Source organism: Neurospora hispaniola (assembly GCF_033458365.1).
Source record: "Neurospora hispaniola strain FGSC 10403 chromosome Unknown B0T23scaffold_2, whole genome shotgun sequence".
Lineage (NCBI taxonomy): Eukaryota > Fungi > Ascomycota > Sordariomycetes > Sordariales > Sordariaceae > Neurospora > Neurospora hispaniola.
In genome coordinates this window covers 4,903,508-4,926,442 of record NW_026944407.1, presented here as the reverse complement: position 1 = coordinate 4,926,442, position 22,935 = coordinate 4,903,508, and the positions used below count along the sequence as shown (strand labels likewise).

The window sequence follows — 22,935 nt, the reverse complement described above, 5'->3', positions numbered from 1 at the left end:
AGCGGAATTTTCCACTTCCTCGGCATCTGGAACAATCTGCGGGGGACCCGGAAGTTCAACCTCCTCAGGAACAACCTCCTCAATAGTTGGCGAAGCGGAGCGCTCAATATGTGGAGGAATGATCTGACTTGAGTGGAATTGCTGAAGTTCATCAACGTCCACTTCCTCCACAGGCGAAGCAGGCAGTTCAACTTCCTCCGGAGTAATCTTTGGCGAGCCGGAAGAGGAAGTCGCATAGTGGATATTCCTGGGAATGATCTGGGCCGAATGCAGATGCTGAAGCTCAGTAATCTTGGACTCGTCAAAGGGCGAGGGTGAGCGCGGTGCCTCAGTTTCATCTGCTGTGATCTTGGGCGAGGTAGGCTCAGAAGCTGGGAGCTCAACTTCTTCGGGAGCAGAATGAAGCTCGGCACCATCCAATTCATCTTTGACGGGCGACGGCGAATCTGGAAGCTCAACCTCTGCGGGTGTGATCTCCTTTAGAGGCGCAGTCGGAAGATCAACGCCCTCAGGATCAACCTCACCCCAAGTTGAATCAGCACGCTGAACGTACAGAGGAAGGATCTGAGCCGAGTGTTCATACTGCATCTCGACGACATCCAATCCCGCCTCCACTAGTGAAGATGAACGTGGCAGTTCAACTTCCTCAGGCGTGAACTTTTCCAATGGCGAAGCAGGGAGCTCAATGTTTTCGGGAACGGCCTGAGCCTGGGCTGTAGGCGATAGGGGGCGTTGAATGTGAGGAGGAATGATCTGAGTTGAATGCTGATGTTGAAGCTCGGAAATATCCAGGTTTTCTGCAGGCGAAGGTGAGCGCGGAATCTCGACTTCTTCGGGTGCGAGCTTAGGCGAAGATGATGTTGAAGCTGGATTCTCAACCTCTTCAGAAACGACCTTGGACGAAGCCAGTATTTGAACCTGTTCAGGTACGGTCTCCTCCACAGGTGCCTTTGGAAGCTCAACCTCCTCAGGAACAACTTCACCCCAGGTCGAATCCGCACGCTGGATGTGTGGAGGACGAATTTGACTCGAGTGCAAGTGCTGAATCTCATCCACGTCCAGTTCAGCGCCGGGCGAGGAAGAGTGGGGAAGTTCAACTTCTTCAGATGCGCGATCCTCAAGAGGCGACTCTGGGAGTTCAACCTCCTCAGGACCAATCTCAGCCGAAGCCGCCCGCTGAACATGCGGCGGGATGATCTGACGAGAATGCAAGTGCTGAATCTCAGCGACGTCCAATTCAATAGGCGAAGGCGATTTTTGGGCTTCGATAGTCTCAGGAGTGGCCTCGTTCACAGGAGAAGCCGGCTCCACCTCCTCAGGAACAACCTCAGGCAAAGTCGGGGATTGCACCTCTTCATGAATTGCTGCAGGGGAAACCGCACGCTGAACACCCGGCGGGATAATCTGACTAGAATGCAAGTGCTGAATCTCATTGACATTCAAGCCCTCCACAGGCACAGGCGAAGAAGGCGAGCAGGGGAGTTCAACTTCCTCAGGAACGATCTTGTGCGAAGCAGATACTTCGAAATCATTATCAGATTGTTCGTCGACGATTTGGCTATCCTGCTCAGCGGCTGTTGAAAGATCCATCTCTTCTTCAACTTCCGCCTCGGTCAATTGCGACTCGGGCAAACCAGAATCTCCAGGGAGTGTCTTGGATGAGTCTAGGACTTGGTTTTCGGGTGAGGTGGGGAGTTCTTCAGATGCGGGTGAGATTTCGTCCACAGGCGAGGTCGGGAGTTCGATGTCCGCAGGCGCGATCTTGGGCGAAGATGAGACCTCGTGAGTGTTGTCAGAGTCGCCAAGGCTCCGAGTGACTTCGTGGGCGAGAGTCGGGACTTCAGCCTCGGGCGACATCGGCAGCTCCACCTCCTCAGGCAAGATCTTTGGCGAAGTGGAAGTCGGGAGTTCGTGGGCAGTAGGAATCTCTTTCGCAATTGGCAGTTCGTGGATTTTGGGCTCAGTCTCGGCAGGCGACTGCGGGAGCTCAACATCCTCAGGCAGCCGAGCAGTGGTAATCGGAAGCTTCGTCTCTTCATGTTCGGCCTCAGGCAAAAGCGACTTTGGCAATCCCACATCTTCGGATGAAATCTTGGGCGAAGCTGGGTGTTGCACCTCGGACGACGGCGCAGGCGCAAATTGAACGGTTTCCTCCTCAGGTGCAGGTGCAAGTGCAGGTGCAGACGAAACAGCCCTTTCCTCAAACGCAGTAGTATCCTTAGTCGAAGGAACCGAGCGCTCCACGGGCGACGAAGGCGTGAACTCCAATGCCGCCTCAAGCGCAGGCGAAAGCACCGCGTCCTCAGGTGTGCTCTTGGGCGAAGGGGACGATGAAGCAGGAGCGAAATTGGGTGACTCGACAGGAGAGGCGGGGAGTTCCACTTGCGCTGGTGAGATTCTTGGCGACGACGATGCGGGTGCGGGTGAACCTTGGGGTGGAGGAGAATGCTGGACTTCAACATGATCAACTGTTCCCTCATCAGGCGAAGACGCGAATCCCTCCTGGGGATCATCACTGAAGCTCCGCTCATATTGCTCGACATCAACTGGCGACCCATCGTCGTCATCATCATCCTCAAACTCATCATCGGGCGAAAGCGGTAGTCCCTCATCATCAGAGATAGGCTCAGGCGAGAATTGATAGCCGGGTACGATATTAGGCGAAGGCAAAAGTTGAGGGCGCTGTGGAGAAGGCGGAAGCTCGATGTTTTCTGGCTTGACCTTGGGCGAGACCGTGGGCGAAGTCCAAGTTGGGATTGTGACATCGGCGACGGCTTCGTGGGACTCGGTTGTGATTGGGAGGTCCTTGTCTTGGTCGTTGGTCTCAGGCTTGGGAGAAGGTGAGGCTGGGAGCTCTACATCCGTAGGTGCGACCATGGGCGATGAGTGTGCATATGAGAGTTCTGCATCCTTAGGAAGTCCAGTAAAAGATACAAGCTCCGCATCTCGGTTATCAACTTCAGGAGAAGGAGACCCAGACCCATCGAGCTCCTCCAACTCTTCAGCCAGTGTCTTCTGCTTCGACTGGGACGCAAAATCCTCCTCCACTTCAGAAAGCTCAGCCGCATCAGTGGGAACCTTGTAATTAAAAACTTCAACCGCGGGCGAATGAGCAGGCGAATGCTCACGAGAAGTCGGAATCTCAACATCTCGATGACCGGTAACAGGTGACTTGACATGCTCATGAATCTCGGCGACGATTGGTTTCTCCTCCTCTCGATGCTCCACATCAGCAGGTGAGGGCGGCAGTTCAATATCCTCGGGTGGTGGCATGTCCAGGGAGCTTGGGACGGCCATTAGAACAGCAGGGGACTCCAAGGATGACGGTTGCGCATGAGCATCGGCAGTGGTGGTGACCTTGGGTGGTGATTGAGAAAAAAGTTGTTGTTCGTCGTCACCATGAGAAGAATGCAGCTGCTCGTTGTCGATGATGATAGGTGTGGATTCTGAATCAGGGGAGGCGGGAAGCTCCACCACACCTTCAGGGGTAACCTTCGGTGAGAGCGGCAGTCGGATATCTGTGGGTCTGATCTCGGAAATAGGGTGTTGGCCACGTTGGTCAGCGTGCTGGCCAAGGCTTAGTTCGTTGTCTGACTTGGGATCATCCTCGACGTGCTGATCGCCTTTAGGCTTGGTGTTGTCGACGTCGAGATCTTGAGCGAATTGGTGGTGGTGATGAGCCTCATTGACGTTGACAGTGACAGTGACAGGAACAGGCGAGGCCGGCAACTCCACCTCCTCAGGCCTAGGCGCAGTGTGGTGCGGCGGCGCCGGTGATGAGGGAGATGGAGGAAGCTCCACTTCTTCAGGCTCGGTCATTCTAAGTGAAGAAGAAGGGGAGGAAAAAGAAGAACGAGCAGCCGCGCGGTGTGACGGGGCATGCTCGTGGGTAGTAGTACTAGCTTCGGTAGCCTGGGACGACGCGGTGTTGACAGCAGCAGCAGTGCTTGTAGTGGCAGCGATAGTTGTTGTAGCAATAGTAGCGGCGGTAGTAGTTGAAACAAGGTTAGGAGAGGTAGTTTCGGATGGAAGCTCTTCAGAAGCAGACATGGAAGAGCGGGAAGAACGACAAGGAAGGAGTGGGGAAGAAGACGAGCGAAGGTTAGTCGCCGCCTCAGAAGTTGGCAGCACCAAGTCGCCGGGTTCCTCGTGCCTCTGAGCCTCAGGCGTGAAAAGTGGGATGTCCGATTGCTGCCCAATGAACTGCAGCATATGGATTAGCACAAGACTTATTCCAGACATCCGATTGGGTACATGGGGGGAAAGAGGTGGAATACCTTGTCAGGGTTCTGGTCCTGGTCGCGGTCGGCAGTGGTGGTGGCCGGTGAGAGAGGCTCCACGGTGCTCTGCTTGGCTTGTTCAACCGCCGGCTCGGATTCGGTGAGATCCCCGGCATCTGATAGGGTTGACCAAACTTGTTCAGGGTTCATTGCGTGTCTGGGAGATCGCTGGCTGAAGCCTTGTTCAATTGCCTCATTTTCGCTTTCGGCGAGTTCAGCTGAAGGTGAAGGAGAGGCGGGCAGCTGGACATCTTCAGGATTGACTGCATGTGAAGATGGGTCGGTTTGGAATTGCTGACTGATGATGATATGTTCAATTGGCTCAATCTCGGACATAGCTGGAGGGGGAGAAGGTGGCAGTCCAATCTCTTGATGGTTGAGTGAGTTGTCTTTCTCAAGCTGCTGGTCAAAGTCCCGCTCAACTGGCTTGATAACGGCTTCGTCAAGTTGTTCCCCAGCAGCATCAGAGAGAAGTAGAATCGAGGGAGAAGATGGCAGTTCTACCTCCTCATCAGAATTGACTTCAGGTGAAGCTGGGCTCACCGTGACCTTCTCAACTCCAGCCTTCATCCCCAAACCTCCAACTGCATTCTCACTTCCGCCGGTCTCGGACAAAGCGTCTTCTAAACCCCCTTGTCCTTCTCCTTCTTGTCCTTCTTCATAAACATTCCCATGCCCACCACCCCCTTCGTGCCCTTCAGCGCCCGATTCCAATTCGCCTTGGCGCTCGTGCTCATCACCTTCTTCTCCTTCTCCTTCTTCTCCTCTCCAATCCCCGTCGTTTCCGACTCGTCCCTCCAGTCCTTGCGACTCCCTATGCTCATCGCCGTCTTCGTTCTCGCCAACATCCCCGGTTTGGGCTGATTCATCATGCTCGCCGTCTCCGGATCCTTTGGTGGTCTCTCTGACGACGGTGTCTCCACATTCGGGAACCCGTACGACGTTCCCGGCGCTGACACCGATCCCCCCAGCGGAGGAGGAGGAGCACCCGATGACGTCGCTGGCGGGGAGAGCGTTCCCAGACCCGACGATGTCCCCGGTGGAGATCCCAGTAGGGAATCGCCCAGTCCAAAGCTGGGCAGTTCCAGCTTGGGCATCACGGGCGGCTGTTGTATCGCTGGCGGCTGCGTCTGGGACGAGTGCTCGACGCTGTGTCTCCGACTGCTCGAGGACCGATGGCTGCTCGCCATGCCCAGGGTGACCACGCTCTTGAAGGACATCTTTGATTTTTCCTTCTTGTCTGTCGTCGTCGTGGTGGTGGTCGTCGTCTGATTCGAGTGATGGCTGTGATGCGAGTGCGCGTCCGTCACGTCCGTCGGCTCCGTCAGGTTGGCACTGGTCGTTGTCTCCGGGTGTGAGCTTGCCGGTCTCTCCTGGGAGACACTGGTCCTGCTGCCTGTCGGGATGCTCAGCGCAGACATCGCTCTTCCCATTCTCGTCTGCGACTTGCTCGGCTTTCCCTCTGGCATCAGTTGCTCGGGAAACTGATTGCTGTTCCAGCTCGACGGCCTCGACCCATTCGAGTGCGCGCTCGCCGACGATTCCATGGGCGTCTGCGTCGCTGTGTCCGGCTCGTGGTGGCTGGGCGTAGGAGTCTTGTCGCTCTTGTCCTTGATCAGCCCCAGCGTCATCACCTTGTTGAAGCTGGCCATTCTCGACTTGGGCGCCGGGCTGGGATCCGGTCTCAGCGGGAACTGCGGCTGCTGTGGCGGCTGCATTGACGATCCAGTTCCCGGTCTCGAGTCCGTGTCCGGGGGAGGGGTCTCTTGGCTTATACTCTTCCTGGGCCTGGACATGCCCATCCCGGAGATCGTCCGATCCATCCTGCTGGGCTTGGCGGTGGCCGTTGCCTGATACGACCCGGACGAACCGGGTCTGCTCATCTCCGGCGGCGTGTCCACCAAGTCCGAGTGCTTGTCCTTCTTGGTGAAGGCGCCCAGTCCCAGCATCTTCATCGTCTTGTTGGTCTTGCTCTTTTCCGACGAGTGCTGCGAATGGTGGTGATGAATCGAGCTTGATCCAGACCCCGACCCAGATCCCGGTCTCGATGGCTCCAGCACGTCCTGTTCGGCGCTGTTGAACCCCGAATCCGGAGTCTGCGTACCCATGCCCGTTGATGTCGAGTGAGACCTTGACATCATACCGAACGTCAGCCGGTCGAGCGTCTTGTGCTTCTCCTTCTCCAGAACCGGTTCGGATTCGCGGCGCTCCGCCATGTCCGGCCGTTGTGAGGCGGCTGGGTTCATGCCCGTCAACGCTCGCTTCATCATTCCCGGCTTCGGCTGCGGGTGTGGATCCGGCGACACTTCGGGTCTCAACGCTGGACTCTCGTGCGGACTGATTTCCATGCTGTCCGTCTCCTGTGGTCCTAGATCGATGCTCGGTCCCCGACTGGTCGGCTCTCGTGTCCTCGACTGCTCCCGGGACTTGCCCGTCATGCTGAAGTTCTTGAACGCTGAGCCCATGCTCATCTTGCGCTCGCCCGAGTGCTCTGCCGTCGAGTCCATGCTCGACCGTGGCTTTGACGCTCCCGGAATCATTCCCGACACGGCTCTCTTCATCATGCTCGGCCTGGTGGATCCGGAAATCGACTCGGTCTCGGACTGCTGATCCAAGCTCGCTCGTGGCTTGGATGTGGTAGGAATCATGCCCGAAAACGCTCTCTTCATCATGGCCGACGACCCCTTCGGTTGCGTGATCGACGCAGTCTCCTGATTGATCGACTCCGACTCCGCATCCGTCGCCGTCGCGGGTCTGTGATGATCCGTCTCCCCACCCACCGACGACGCCCTTGGCTTCCTGAAGTCCAGCTTGTCCAGACTCTTCATGCCCGTCATGGCGCGATTGATCATGCCCGGTTTCGGCGGAGGCGAAGTCGCCCCGTCCTCCAGCTCCGAGTCCTCGAACTCCGTCTCGGGAATCTGTTCCAGACTGGGCGCGCCCCTCGTCCTCGACAAGCCGCTCATCGCTCGGCGCACCTTGCTCTTGACCGGCTTGCTGGCTGACGGCGGATACTTGGACGGGTCCGGTGGTCTGTCCTCGGCCGGAACGTCCTCCTCCCCGTCCTTGCTGAAGCTGTTCCGCGGGCTCGGCTCCGGACTGCTCGTCTGCGTGCTCATCTCCTTGGCGCTCGATGACGACTTGCTGCCCAAGAGCGAATTCAACCCCAGCTTCGGAATCCCGAGATTCATTTTTGATGACGTTGACGTTGACGTTGTCGATTGCGAAGAGCTCTTGTTGAGTGCGTTCGTTGTCAGCTGCGGTAACGTCACGAATTTGGGGGGAGTTGCCAGTCTGCTCATCTTCCTCCCTTGGAGTAGTCTTGAGGACTGCATGTTCGAGCTCAGAGGTTGGATCTTCGCCTACTTGTTGTTGATGCTTGTCTTTGGCCTTGTCGCCCTTTTCGCCCTTGTCTGACTTGGACTTGCTGCCGCGTCGGTAAGGCACGCCCATGAAGCGCTTCGCCTTGGTTGTCTCGTCCGCTGCTGCCGTCTCGGCGTCGTCGTCGTCGTCGTCGAGTTCTTCGTCTTCGTCGTGGATGGAGAAGCCGTCGCTGTCGTAATGAGTCTCGCCGTCGCCACCACCTCCGGAGGACGTCCTGCGAATCTTGGGGTTACCCTTAGTAACACTGGAGCTTCGCCTACTGCGACCCTGGTCCGCCGAAGAATTTCTGGTCTTTTCGACAACCAGTTGTTGAACCAGATCGGTAAGTTGAGCCAGCTGAGCATGGAGCTGGGCAACCTCAGCGTTCGGCTCCAGAGGCGGGCTCATAAGGCCGGAAGAAACATGGGATCCCTTCTTCCTGTTCTTTCTCTTCTTCCCAGACGCATCGCCGGCAGCGCCAGCATTGGCGTCTTGCGAACTGCCAGAAGAGGGCTCCTCATCACCATCCGAGGCCTCCTGGTCCTCGGTTCCCTCAGTATCAACGGAAGGGGAGGAAGGCGTTGATTTGTCTTTGCCCTTCCGTCCTCTCCTGTTCCTTCTGGTCTTCTTGCCAGGCGCACTGCCAGAGGGCTGAGTATCCAAGTCACCTTGTTCAGCCTCAGAGTTGTTGGCATCGACGTCCTCTTCCTTGTCGGTAGCGACAGCTAGAGACGAGTTTCTTCTCTTGCGGCCCTTTTTGCCAGAGGCCCTCACAGTACCACCAAGCTCCTTGTTGGCCTCCGAGGTAGGGGTGGCAGTATCGGAGCCAACATCAGGAATGGGTTTCGAAGGCACCTCAGGGATGGGTTCAGGGGGAGGGACATCCTTAGGTCCACCGCCGGTAGTGAAAGGATCAGACATGTTGTTGTATCGTGAACGTGATGAGTCTAATAATAGAATATCAAAGTATTAGTTGCTGATCCAGCGTATGTGATAAGCAATAGTAAATGCTTGTGTTTGAGGATCTTGAGATGTTGTTTCTCCTGGAAGTGAAAACAGAAAAAAGTTCAAGTGACAGTGAGCAGTCCCAGGAGCAGACAGGGAGTATCGACCAGAATAGGGATAGCCTGTGTAGATGGATGTTCAGGAACGGGGGCGGTGACGGTAGGCCAAGCTAAAGGGGAGCTAGGGGAGCTTCCAGCCCCGCCCATCTTCCCCCCCTGGCTCTGGCTGCTCCATCCCGTACCCCATTCACATGTTCGACATAGGCTTGAACACCCTTCCGCTCCTAGATCTGCAGGCACCCCCTTGCTCATAAAGTTATTTGACCAATAAACATACCTGGACCCACTGAGTTTCCCCCCGCTGATAACCTGCGATCAGTTTCCTGTAAAACACCAACATGGTCAGCAGAATCATCACCAGTCAGTCCACTTGCACGGCCCACCTCGATGTGCTGCCCAAGCGGCGTCGGCGTCCTATAGCCGGACCGCCCTCTAATCGGGCTCGGTGACGCTCTCCCGTGCAGCTCTGGCCACATGCTCGGATGCCCAGGCTCCTGTGGCATCGTAGCCTCTTCATCAAATTCCTCCGGCCAGGCATCCGGCCAATCCGACTTCTTGCTCCTCTTCTTCTCGGCAGCCAGCTTCTTCTTTTTCTCAGCTCTATCGGTACTGGCCCTCTTGAGCGCATAAATCGGTCTCTCCTCTGCATTGGAACCAGTCTCTGCGGCCCCGGAGGAATGAGTCGAGCCAACAACACTGGTGTGCGAAGATGTCGGTGAATCGCCAACGTCAAAGGTAGACCTGCGTTGCAAGAAGAGCGCCCGCTCGAGTTTTTCTTTCTCGGCGATCTTGGCTGAGCGCTCAGCTTCTCTGTTCGCACTGACAGTTCTCATGCGCCGTTCAAACTCTCCATCGGCGAACGGGTCAGCGGCTTCGAGGGCCTTGTCTAAGCTCATACTGGGAGGGCTGGCAATGCCCCAGCCTGCACCCATGGTAGGTGACGCCGGGTTGGACATCTTGCCGGCCTTGGTCTTTTCCTTCTTGGGATTTGACCGTCTCAGCAATCTAGGCGTGAATGTGTCTGATGTCGGGGAGACTAGATCTGGCGATACTGTAGCTAGTTGCTCCTTTATCTTTGGCTCCTCCTGAGGCTTGTCGTTATCATCGGTCTGGGATTCACCTTGCTGCGCCGAATCTTCCAAGGCGGCTTCGACGGGAACGGGATCTTCTGCAGGTTGCATATCCATGGGAGTATCTGCTTGAGGGTTGATTGGCTGCTCAGCACCACTTGTCAGAGATTCAGTGGTGTTGCTGCTCTCAGGTGGGGCAGTCTGGACGCCTTGTTCCGCATCACCCTGTGGTTTCCCTTGGTGGTCATTAGAGACATGCTGTTTGGGCGTGGGTGTCACAGAGCCGTTTTCATCCAACTCATTTGTAGTCGTTTGCTTCCCATCGGCAATGGTGGCCTCGTCGTGTTTGGTCATGGGGGTCTCTGTCTCTGATTCGCGCTCAATGGCGGCAGTCTCCGTTGGTTCCCCAGAGGCACAGGGGGAGAGGTCGCGGCTCCTTGGGAGAGGTATTTCCTCGGGGAGGATAGTGTTTTCATTGTCGATGGATTCCTGGGGGGCCGGGATTTCTGCTTCAAAAACCAAATGTCAACAGAGCTGTTCCTCGCCTTTAGGTAACGACATGTGTTGCGTACTTGGTTCACTCTCCGGAGCTGTTTTCTTTTCACTTGGGGCACCGTCGCTCTTTACCATTGGCCAGGTGCTGTGTCGGTCGAATCCGGGTCCATCTGTGGGTTTTGCTGTGTCAGATATGGTTGGTTCCTCGAGGATGCTAGCAGCAGCGCTCTTGTTTTTCTTGTTCTTTTTCTTCTTACTCTTCTTTGGCTTGCTTGCGGGTTCAGCCTCTGGCTCCAGTTCTTTGGGCTCTTCGGCTTCAGGTGCTAGTGTTGTCTCCAGGTCAGCTTGTGTCGTCGGTAATGGCACCTCAGGCTCCAAGTCGGCTTTGCCCTTTCCCTTATTCTTCTTCTTCTTCTGTTGATTTTTCTTACCCTTCTTAGTTGTGCTGGGTTCAGCTTCGACACCCTCCAATGTAGATTCCGGTTTGGTTTCCGCCGGTTTCTCCAGTCCGGTCTGTGACTCATCAGCACCCTCAACCTCCTCAGTCCTCTCATCCTCCACCTCCTCCTCCATCTTCACCTTCTCCAACCTCTTCTCCAACTCATCCCCTGACAACTCCTGCTGCTGCTGCTGCTGCTCCTCCCCAAGCATCTCCCGCTCATCACTAGAATAATAATCCCTCTCGTCTTGCACCGGCACATCCGACGGGCTCGGGGCCGAATTGCTCCTAAAGTTCCTTCCCAAGAAAGCCGTAACACCAGGGAACGTCGGCAGTCTAGTCAGCGAGTGCCTCTTTAAATTAGTACCGCCGGGCGAATATTCGCTGACATCGTCGTCATCTTCGTCATCCAAGTCGTCCAGGTCGCCAAGCGTGCCCCACTGGTTTTCAGGGCTGGCTACTCTCATTGGCCGCTGACGCTCAGGCTCAGCGACGAGACCGCCTCCGAGGATGGAGTCTTCTTGAGTGGTATTGGCGGGCTGGGGTTCACCGCTGGACTCCTCCTGATTCGATGGAGACTCGGTGTGCTTGTCTTTGTCGGTCGAAGTCTTGGGAAGTTCATCTTTTTGGGCTTCGGCATCAGGAATATTTTCGATCTCATCGTTGACCGCTTCGAGGTTGGCTACCCTGGAGCTTGGGCCTGGAATGCCGATCCTGAGCTCTTGGCGAGGCGTGCTTTGGTCGGATGTGGTGTGATCGGCAGGTACGTCTTCAGGAACGTCAGGCTTCTCGGTTGGAGTATCCGAAGATTCGAACGAAACTCCTTTGGCCTTCTTGCTCTGCTGGGACAATTAGTCAGTAATCTGTAACACCCATTCGTAGAAATTGTGGACAATACCTCTTCGATAGACTCCAGTGCGTCCTCAATCTCCTGTGGAACTTGCTCCTCTTCGTCCTCATACTGCGACGACGGGCCTGGCACAACCTCCTCGGGCTCCTCATACGTTTGACCCTGCTTCATCGCCGCATCTCTCTTCTTCAGATACTGCAACACCCTAAAGGAGCTCTCGGGGCTCAAGCTAGAAGTAGCCTCGGAGTCGCCCGCAAGGGCCTTGGCAATCTGCTCCTTCTGTTCCGCATTGGCGCCGGACAAGAAACTGGGAGCGTCTGATGCAGCCACCGTAGAAGCGTCATCCTCGTCGCACATGTCCTCGTAGATGGTCTCGGCTAGCTTGTAGTCAATTTCGTTGGGGTCATTGTTGCCGATAAGCATGGGGGACTTGGCCTGGTTGTGGGAGGATGGCTTTTCGTAGATGTCGGATGGGTGAGCGGCTTCGGAAGAGTCGCGGCGGACGTGGCCTACAATGAGTTCATTGGAGGCCGGGAGGGGTTCGTCTGTAAAGTCAATGTTAGCTTTCAGCAAACTTTCATCGGACGGATTTTTTGTACCTTGAGTCTCGCTCTCGTTCCAGGGTTGACTGGGCGCAGTCTGCTTGGCAAGTGACTCCGTAGCTGGCTGGGCCCCAAGATTAGGCAACGGGGACCTTGGTTCAGGAGAATCTTCCCTGCTTTCTGGCAGTGGCGGGAGTTCCGAAGGGTCTTCAAGACTAGGAGCCGTCTCGATGTCCTCAGAACGGCTGCTGGATCTGCTTTCCGGCAAAGCTGGAAGGTCAGCCAAATCCCGAGACACCTCGTCACCCTTGACGGCAGGAACAGGGAAGTCTTCTTCACTGATGTCAGACATCTGAGTAGGTTGTGTCTCTTCCCAAGCGGGCTGTGTGAACTCATCGGGCTGCCACGTAGTTTGCGTCTCCTCCTCTTCGGGGAAGTTGTCAGCTGCAGGAGAGTCAGGCAAGGCAGGAAGCAGTTCGAGATCTTCGTCAACGGGAAGTGCTGGCAGGCAAGAGAGGTCCTTTTCAGCGACAGGGATTTTGACATCCTTAACAGCTTCCTCGGCGATGGGGGATTGAGGTACAGCCACTGGAAGCGAAGTCTCCTGATCGGGACTACTACCCCGGCTTTCCGGCAGTTCAGGCAAAAGATCCAAGTCTTCGTCAGCCGGAAGAGGGAGAACCTCTGGTGAGATGGCCTTGGGCAAAGAAGGTTGGGGCTCAGGAGAATCGTTTCTGCTTTCAGGGAGCGCAGGGAGGATGTCGAGGTCCTCATCGACAGGCAGAGCTGGCAACTTGGACAGGTCGGCCTGCTCAGGAGTGTTGATGGGTAGAGAGACCTCAGGTTCAGGCGACTCGTTTCTGCTCTCAGGCAGCGCAGGCAAGACATCCAAATCCTCATCAGCAGGCAGAGGTGGCAACTTGGACAAATCCTGCTCCTGCTCCTGCTCCTTCTTCTCCTCAGCTTGCTCGGGAATGACAGCCGGGACAGTCTCAACTTGCGGCTCAGGCGACTCGTTCCTACTCTCTGGAAGGCCAGGCAAAAGTTCGAGATCCTCATCAACAGGCAAAGCCGGAAGCTGGGAGAGGTCAAGCTGCTTTTCAGACTGTTCAGCTTGTGGTACCTCCTGGTGTTCCTCGACTGGCAAAGTAACAGCCAGTTCGGGAGAGCTGCCGCGGCTGTCAGGTAGGGCAGGCAGAAGGTCGAGGTCCTCATCAGCGGGCAGTTGAGGCAGGGAATTAAGCGGCAACTCCGTCTCAACCTCAAGAGGCTCCTTGGACGAGACTTCTTCGACGACTCGTTGATCGTAATGGTCAGGGAAGTACTCCGCAAGATCCTCCATCGGCGGCTCTACACCCAGCGTAGGCATAGCCGCAACTGGCGAAGCGTATCCCGATCCCTCATGGCTTACAGGCAAGGAAGGCAAGGCCCAAAGACCGTCGTCAGATGGCAGGCGGACAGTCTCAGGGTTGACGGAGATGGGCAGCTTGGATGTTTCTTCAATAGCCTTGGCGGGTGATGAGACTTCTTCAACCACTTCAGCCGGGATATCAGCAGTGACGGGCGAGGCGTATCCTGAGCCAGTGCGACTTTGAGGCAGCGAAGGCAAAGCCCAAAGACCGTCCTCGGACTCAGCTGGAAGTGGCACGGACTCAGGCTCGGGAATAGTAATTGACAAGACACCCTCCGTGTCCTTGGAAGACTGTTCAACCTCTGTGTCGACTGAAATATCCGTCGGCTGGGCCACTGGTGCCGCGAACTCTTCTTTCACAGGAGAGCTGGGACCACTTTCAGGCAGAGCGGGGAGGAGATCCAAATCTTGGTCGGTCGGGAGTGGCAGAAGTTCAGGGACAACTTCTGGGACAGTCTTGGAAATATCCTCGGGGACAACGTCAGGAACAGCCTGAGGGATTTCGGTCGGAGAGGAAACCGGGAAAGCAAACTCCTTGGTAGGCGAGATAGGAGCACTCTCCGGAAGAGCAGGAAGGAGATCCAAGTCTTGATCAACTGGTAGTGGCAGAAGTTCAGGGACAACTTCAACGAAGTGTTTCTTCTCAATAACCGCTTCAGTAATTGGCGAGGTTGCGAGAGAGTCGTACTCCTTGGTAGGCGAGACGGGAGCACTCTCCGGAAGAGCAGGTAGGAGATCCAAGTCTTGATCAACCGGGAGTGGCAGGAGTTCGGGGATAACCTCATGCACCTCTTCAACAACCGCTTCCTTCTCAACGACCGCTTCAATGATTGGCGAAGTAGTAAGCGAAGCATGTTCCTTAATAGGCGAGGCAGGTCCACTCTCAGGAAGAGCAGGCAGCAAATCCAAGTCTTGGTCCACAGGAAGTGCTACATTCTCAGGCTCAGGGACAACTTCACGGACGACCTCTGAGATGGCCTTAGGAACAGCCTCCTCCTTCTCGAGCACAGGCATCGCTGGGGAAGCGGATCGCTCCAATGCTGGCGAGGCAGGCCCGCTCTCAGGAAGAGCAGGAAGGAGGTCCAAATCTTCGTCCGCGGGCAATGAGATAGCCTCAGGTTCAGGCTTAGGCATAGGCACCGGTCCTTTAACGACCTCGTTATTAACCGCGGGAACGAGTTCAACTTCAGCCTCGATCTCCTCGAGAAGCGTAGGGGCAGCGACAGGACAAGTAGCAAGCGAAGCATGCTCCTTAGAAGGCGAAGCAGGCCCGCTCTCAGGAAGAGCAGGAAGGAGATCCAAGTCTTCATCAACAGGCAATGAGATAGTCTCTGGTTCAGGCACCTCCAACCCACGGCTAACTTCCGAAACAAGCTCAACCTCGTTATCGATCTCCTTCTCAGTGGCAGGAGCAACGACCGGCGAGGCAGCAAGCGAAGCATGTTCCTTCGTGGGTGAGGCAGGGCCACTCTCAGGCAGCGCAGGAAGCAGGTCCAAGTCCTCGTCAACCGGAAGCGCTACTTTCTCGGCCTCAGGAATAATGACAGGCGAGGCGGCCTTCTCGAGGAGGACGGGCGAAGTGCTTCTCTCCGGAGAAGTATTGCCACTTGCAGGTAAAGCCGGGAGGAGATCGAGATCCTCGTCAGCAGGGAGTGTGACAGTTTCGGGAGCGACCTCAATTTCCTTCGGCGCATCTGTAGCTTCAGGGGCCAAGATAGGCAAAGATGGCATAGTCTCTGTTGTTGGAGAGGTAGCGATGCTGTCTGGTAGAGCCGGAAGGAGATCAAGGTCTTCATCGAGTGGGAGCTTGATGTTTTCCGGAACTGGAACCTCACGCTCAACGGCCTTCGATGTCTCCTCAACTACTTCCTCCACGAAAGGCTGGGATGGCATAGTCTCGGTTGTTGGGGAAGTAGCAAGGCTGTCCGGAAGGGCAGGCAGAAGATCAAGATCCTCATCAACAGGAAGTCTAAGAGCCTCCGGAGCCAGAGTTTCCTTGACTACGGTAGTTGGTACTTCAATAACGGCCTCCGGCATCTCCTCCGTGTCCTGAGCAACCTCTGGAGCCGAGATCGGCAGAGAGACGGGCACAGTCTCAGTAGTAGGAGACGAAGCAACGCTATCAGGCAATGCAGGGAGGAGGTCCAAATCCTCATCAGCGGGAAGCTTGATGTCCTCTGGAAGGTTGACAATCGTCGGGACAGGAGGAACGTCCTCAGCGGGAGTTGAGAGAGCATCATCCTCACCAACGGAAACAGGTGAGGCAGGTTCACGAAGAGTAGGCGAAGAAAGGCCACTCTCCGGTAGAGCTGGAAGGAGATCCAAGTCTTCATCGACGGGGAGCTTGACGGTTTCCGGAGCAGGGATCTCAAACTCCTCGGGAGCCTCGACCACCTGAGGGGTCTGAGCAGCCGGAACCTCCTCAACAACCTCTGGAGCAACCGCCGGCAAGGAGACAGGCACAGCAGACTCGGTTGTCGGGGACTCAGGCAAAGCCGGTAACAGATCCAGATCCTCATCAACCGGGAGCTCGACAGTCTCAGGAGCAGGAAGAGCCTTCTCAGTTGAAACCGGGCTGGGGACTTCAACCTGCTTGAGATCCTCATCAACAGGTAGATCGGTTGACAGATTCACGGGGGTGACATTAGGTGAACCAGCATCACTCTCAGGAAGGGCCGGGAGGAGATCCAAGTCCTCATCAACCGGAAGTCTGACAGTCTCTGGAGTGGGAGTAGCTTCCGAAGCAGGAAGAACCGCCTCAACAGTCTCGGGCTTGGAGATAGAAAGGTCAACAGGCTTCAGAACTTCATCCTCATCCTCACTTGGCACATCCCTTTCGAGACTCTCAGTCCGGGGCGCAACAACAGGCGAGCCAGCATCACTCTCAGGCGCACTCTCCGGCAAAGCAGGCAACAAGTCCAAATCATCATCCTCCGGCAACTCAAAGCTCTCCGGGGGAGGAAGAGCCTCCTCGGTATCAACAGCCGGCGCCAACACAGCAGCAGCAGCAGTAGCAGCGTTTCGCTCAACAAGATACAAAGGTTTAATCTCCCTCATCGAACCCTCCCAACTGGTCGGTCTCGGCCTGCTCCTGACCGGGAATGTTGTCCCATCGGAAGCAGCAGCGGCGTCACCATGAGCACTAGATGGCCTTGAAGCGGGTGACTGCCCCCAGGCCTCAGAAGGTGGAAGTGAGTGCACCGACCCTGCCCTCTTCTTCCCCTTCAGACGGAACTGGATAGGGACGGCGGTCTGGCTTGGTACTCTCACTGGGGCGGTCCCATCCAGCGCACTACGGCTGCGAGTGTGACCCCTCTGTCTCCTGATCAGGGATTGGGTGCCCATCATTGCTGCTACGGCGGCCTTGAATGCGTTGCCTGGAGAGCCAGACGTAGGTGGTGGCGTAGAGGGTCTGCTTTCCGGCAGTGCGGGAAGCTGTTCGAGATCAAAGTCAAGCGGCGAGGGCAAGTCTGCAAGGTAGCGGTACCCAGGCCCCGTGAGAGTAGGGTAAGGAGGCAAAGGAAGAAGATCACCATATTGAGGGTCGATGGCTGGGGTGAATGGTCTGTGGACAAGGACTTCAGGGTCGATAAACCGAGAATCCGTGTTTCGCAGTTGGGTCGGCTTGGGGGCACTGTCCGAACCGGCATTGCTACCGTGTGATTTCTCCTCCTCCTTCTCAGATTCAGCAACGGGGATACTATCCATGGAGGCCTGGGTGGCATTTGGGCGAGGGAGATTCTGGGCCTCCGCGTCTTTGCTGTCAGAAGCGGTCGCAGCCTCAGAATCCTCAGCCGAGCCGGCACCTGCGCCATGGGTGCCGGCATTACCTAAAAAATACTCATCCTCGCTGTTGCCCTTCATCTCGGTGGTGGCAATGATGTGCTCATGCTTGCGGTCCGATGCCGAGTTATTGGTCTGATTCTTCAAAAATTCAATAAACTCATTGCTGGGTCGGCGGTCTGAAACACCATTTTGCTCGGTACTGATCTTCTTGCTTTCCCTCTCACTTTCATCCGAAGGATTGGTCTGCGAGTTCTCGTGTTCCACAACCTCGAACGAAAACTCCTTGTTCAACCGATCTGGCGGCTCTCGGTTGTCCGGGTTGAATGTCTCCGTTGGGTTCGTCGTGGTTTCGTCCTCACCAATTTCCGCTTTTCGCAGAATGGACTCCCACTCGTCGCCTATGGAGGATTGAGTTGCCATGGCCTCACGGCGCCAAGTATAGGTGTCGGCATGAGGCTCGGGGTTGGGGTGTTCGCCGCAAACCACATCGGCAAAGTTATCGGAGAAGGTGGGACGGTAAGGAGAGAAGATTGATGGCTCTGCGAGGCTTTTCGGAAGCTTGCGCTTGGGTTTAATGGGGTCACTTGCGGACTCATCGACAATCTGTAACTAGGTTAGCAATCGTAATCGTCCACTATGATCATGGTTAAAATCTCACCTGACGCGTAGCCTCATCTCCTTTCTCTTCGTGGGATTCTCCCTCGGTAAGCGCACTCTGCTCCTCCTCCTCCTCCTTGAGCTCCTCTTTGATCTCTTCATACTTGGGCTCTTCAGTCGCTTTCGGGCTCTCCGGTTCGTCAATGGTAATGGCAGGAACCGGAGTCGCCTCATGGTGCGGCTCCAGATGCGGCTCCGGATCGGGATGCGGGGATTGGCGGGGTAGTTCAACGTCCGGCTGCACCTCGGTCTTTGTTGGTGCAGCAACGTCAGCCGGCTTTGTCTCGGGCTCGATCTCCCGCGATTTCTGCTCTTCAGGCTGCTTCTCTTCAACAATCGGCGCCTCAACAACTGGAGCCGGAAGAACCACCTCAACCCTTTCCTCAACTTCGGGAGCAAGGCTCTTCTCCTCCGCAGCCGGGACCTCGGCCTTCTGCTCAGCGGCGGCCTTCCTATCCTCAGCGACCTTCTGAAGCACCGCACCGGCAAGCGTTCCCCAAGCAATGCTCGCCTTTCTTTCCCTCTTAGGCTGTAGGGCGCGCTTGATCGCTTCCACGGCCGCTTGTCTCGACCTGTCCACAACAACATGCGTCAACCCGGTATCAGCCACGGGCTCCACCCACCCATCTGACTTGACAGACTCCGTGTCTTCATCCTTGGGGGTTGGGGCGATGATTTCGATTTCACCGCGGGCGTTGAGGATGTAGTTTGGCTTCTTCGATTCCTCTGCAGCAACGGGAGCCAGCCTGGATTCCTCAAGCTCCACCTCGGACTCGCGGGCAGCTTGTCTTGCGCGCTCTCTGCGTTCACGTTCAGGAGTAGGAGTCGGCGCCGGTGTGGGTAGCACTAGATTCAGCAAGGGCCTCTCCCTCTCACACGATGGATCTCTCGAACTAAACATTGGCTGACCGGTGGGCGCATGAAGGCTGGAATGATCCTCTGCCGGTTTGAGGAACCTGTGCAAGTCTCGTGGCAAGATGACATGATCGATCCTCACATCGGCATCGGGCTCGGCGTACTTGCCCTTCTTGGGTTTTCCATCATCGGCAGGCTCAGCTGTGGCCCAACTAGGTTCGGCCGTGATGATCGTTGGTTCCGCTGTGACGATGACAGGTGTGGGCGGTCCAAACACTGAATCGTCATACTTATCCACAACTGATCGGCTAGGCGAGCTGCTGCGCAAGCGTTCCTCCCGCCGGCTGGAAACGTAGTCACGATACCACTTGTTGGCTTCAGTCTGCGGATCTGGCGTTGGTTCCGCTTCGCGAACGTGACTGGATTGACGGCTCCAGCTACGAGTACGCTCAGGCTCTTCGTTCGCGTCACGTAGTGGCTCGGATTCGCGAACACGGCTTCCCGCACGGTTATGGCTTCGGCTCCGCTCACGTTCAGGTTCCTCTGCCATCAACGTCTCCTTGTCAGTCTCGGGAATGGTCGCTTTGTCGGCATCTTTGGTGGTTGGCTGCTCCGATGCATTCCTGCTCCTACGGATCTCTTCTTGACGCTGCTGGATCTCGAACGAGTCACGACGAGTTACCCTCTCACGAATTTCAAGTTCCGCATCGGTTAGTGCACGGGTTAGTTGACGGCGCTTTGGAGGCGAGAAATCAGGCTCGGGAACCGTGTAGACCTGGGGAGTTAGTGGCCTAGCCGGGGTAGCATGAACCGGCGTAGCGAAAGCATCATCCGGAACCTGAAATTGAAATGGGTCAATTACGCCTTTGGGAGACTTCGAGGGGGATGGTCCTGGAGCTGGCGCTGCCTTGGAGTCGTGACTAACCTGGTCCTTGGGGGATTTCGAAAGCTCCGGCACAACTGGTTGGCTGGACTTGCGAGGTTCCTCGTCCTTGGGCTTCTCTTGCCGTTGCTCGGCAGCTTCAAGCTCGGCCAACTTCCTTGCCCGTTCCTTTTCGAGTTCGAGTTCCCTTTGCATTTCGGCGAGGAGTCGGAGGGTCTCGGCGCGCTTAGCACGTCTCTCCTCCTTGCTGGGCTTCTTGGGCTTCGGGTCCAGAGTGTCGCCCATACTCTCTCGCTTCTTCTCCGAGACGGATCGGGTGGGCTCTTCGACCTTGGGCTTGGGCTCGTCTTTCGGAACGTCGCGCTCGTTGATGATGGTAACAGGTTCACGCTTGGGACGGTGATGCTCATCTCGTTCCGTCTCCTTACCTGCATTGGAGCGCTTTTCCTCGGGCGACTCATCCCTCGTCTGCCGGCTAGTGCTGCGGCGCCGAGGCTCAACATCGATAATCATGTTCTCCCGATCAGCGCGATATCGAGCATCATACATCCGGCGCTCCTCCTTGTACTGCATTTCACGAGCCTCTCGGACACGACGTTCGTACTGCTCACGGTAATCGGCTTCGTCACGGAGACGCCTAGCCTCCTTGGCAACAGCCTCAAGCGCAGTTTCACGGGTCTCGAGCTCTCGCCGGGCAGCAATAGCAAGATCCTCCGCCTCACGACGAACTTTCTCGAGATGCTCGCGCTCTTGACGTTCTCGCTCAGCAGCAGCTGCGTCGCGTTCCAACGCTTCGCGGCGGGCCTTGTCAATGGCTTCCTGAACTTCGCGTTCCTGAGCTTCGCGGCGGGCCTTCTCAATGGCCTCCTGAACTTCGCGTTCGTGAGATTCGCGGCGAGCCTTCTCAAGAGCTTCAAGTTCTCGTTGAGCGGCAGCGGCAGCAGCAGCGCGCTCTTCAGCCTCCCTTTCCATCTTTTCAAGGGCCTCACGCGCTTCTCGCTCTTCGCGCTGCCTCTGCGCGGCGATTTCAAGAGCAACAGCAGCGGCACGCTCCTCTGCCTCCTTCTTCTCGCGAGCCTCCCGTTCAGCAGCCTCCTGAGCCTCGCGCGCTTCACGTTCCCGCTTGATGGCGGCGGCAGCACGGGCCTCCCGCTCGTGGCGTTCCTTCTCAAGACGCTCCCTCTCAGCCTCCTCGGCTTTCCGACGCTGCTCTTCCTCCTGTTGTACACGTTGCTTGTACTCGGCCAGAACGTGGTTGGGGTCCAGGTTGCGATCCTCCTCGTCATCTCGTCGGTATCGGTCCTGGAAAAGGGCAGTTCCGATGAGTGTTGCGGCAACGCCGGCAGCAGCTGGATCGGTAAACTGGGGAGCATCGGAGGCTAGGCGGGTGTTGCGGTCTTCAAAGTCGTGCCAATCGTCGAACTCAAGGTCATGGGTCGTAGGAAGCGGTACTTGGACATGGACTGGAACGTGAGAGGTGTGGGAAGTACGAGAAGTATGCGACTGGGCGTGAGAGTGGTGAGAAGTATGAGACGGATGAGCAGATCCATTGCTCTGAGCACGCGAGCGATGTTGTCGGTAGTTGGAAGGTGGCGTATCATCTCGTATTACTTCATGTTTATCAGCTGCATTCCCAATGGACTTGGCCAAGGCAGAGTCGACCGCCATAAGCCTACCATCGGCGGATCTCTGGCGCGGCATGGGGTGTTCCTCCAGAGCGCGTGTCGAGACCGGAACACGGGGCTTGGGGGCCTGGATGGCAACAGTGACGGGTCGTGATGTGATCAGAGGTGAGCCGGATACCAGAGTTGGACTGGTGACAGCATCGAATCTGCGGGGATCCGGGGTAGCGATCGGGTAGTGCATCTGCGTCGGTGTATCGAGTTCGTCTGTCGGGGTAGGGTAATTCGGAAGAGGATCGTTCTCGAATCTGCTAAGCCAGGGCTTTGACTGACGGGGTGGAAGCACATCTTCAGTCGGTCGGAACCCATTCAGGGGAGTCACAAGACCGTGCAAGGAGTTGACGGGACCAAACTTGGAGGGATCGATGGCCTTGTTCCTGATATAGGGTTTTTGAGGGCTGATGGTCGGGGGTGGAGGCGCGGCAACCGGGGCCGGGGAAGAAGACAGCTTCTCGTCCGAGTATTGAGGTGATGAACCATAGGCAAGGTCAGAGTCACTAGCGCTGGCCTCTTCCGCGTTGTCACCCGAGTCCGAGTCCGAGTCCGAGTCCGAAGCCGTGTCCCAGCCCTGATCGTCGTCACTCTGCTCATCGCGCTTGGAGGACTTGGAAGGAGCAAGACCGCGGCGTCCATTCCTCCTCGGATTCTGGCGACGAAAGTTGGAGATGGCGGTTGCGGCACCTACCAGCTGGGATGGACGTTGCTTGCCAGCCCTTTCCAGGTCACGGAGGTTGGAAGCCCTAGCAAGGTCAGAGATCTTGCGCCCAAGTTCGATAATCTCTTGGTCGGTCGTTGTTCGCGCCAAGTTGGGTCGGCCATCGGGCGTAAAGAGCTCTGGATCATATTCGGGCTGGCCATGGTAGTGCTGCGCAGGGTGCTGATAGGCATGAGGTTGCTGCTGGTGGTATTGCTGATGCTGGTGTCGATAATATGGCTCGGGCTGCGCATGTGGGTGCTGTGTGGGTTGGCCTGGTCGTGGTGTGGTCTGGTCCGAGTGCGCATACTGGTCCTGGGGTACATATTCTGGGCGCTGGTATTCATGCTGAGGCTGCTCGTACTGTGGATGATCCCTGTACTGATCCTGGTTGTGTTGTTGATACTCCTTGTCGTGGTGGGAGTGTTGGGAATAGGTCTGGCTAATCTTCCTCTGGGGTCCGCTCCTTCTCCTGGCGCCTCTTTGCGACTCGAGGGACGACCTGGATTGGTACCCGCCATAGGCCAGGTTGCTGTCGATGGAGGACGAGGAGTAGTTCTTCTTTCGAAAGGATCGGCGCTTCCGCACTTTCTTGGAGGATGCCAAGGAAAAGAAGGAGCGGAAGCCCCATCCCGTGTTTTTGGGGGCGCTGTCTTCGTCGGAGGAGGTGACGGCGGAAGAGGAAGTGCTGGAGTTGGCGCGGGATCGGTGGGTGGAGGAGGGGCCGGCAGTTTTGGCAGCAGTTTGGCCGACGGCGGCGGCGGCGAGGGCGGCAGCGGCGAGCTGTTCTCTGGACTGGCGGCGGTCAGCGCGTCGGCGGCGCTCCCTCTCGGGGCTCCGGCGGCGTTGGTCTCGCGGAATCAT

General features: G+C 56.6%; 1 protein-coding gene across 1 annotated transcript in view; it reads right to left on the bottom strand.

Moving 5' to 3' along the window:
• B0T23DRAFT_309323 (uncharacterized protein) overlaps positions 1–22,935 on the bottom strand; it is a gene marked incomplete at both ends in the record, with an annotated part of 32,699 nt that extends 9,764 nt beyond the window's left edge. Inside the window, 11 exons of the mRNA XM_062834515.1 lie at positions 61–1,653; positions 1,726–1,869; positions 1,993–4,228; positions 4,278–4,370; positions 4,411–8,590; positions 8,985–10,283; positions 10,350–11,553; positions 11,610–12,106; positions 12,161–16,271; positions 16,320–17,903; positions 17,959–22,935. Coding sequence (XP_062696236.1) covers positions 61–1,653; positions 1,726–1,869; positions 1,993–4,228; positions 4,278–4,370; positions 4,411–8,590; positions 8,985–10,283; positions 10,350–11,553; positions 11,610–12,106; positions 12,161–16,271; positions 16,320–17,903; positions 17,959–22,935 — 21,918 coding nt within the window. The remainder of the gene's footprint in view (positions 1–60; positions 1,654–1,725; positions 1,870–1,992; positions 4,229–4,277; positions 4,371–4,410; positions 8,591–8,984; positions 10,284–10,349; positions 11,554–11,609; positions 12,107–12,160; positions 16,272–16,319; positions 17,904–17,958) is intronic.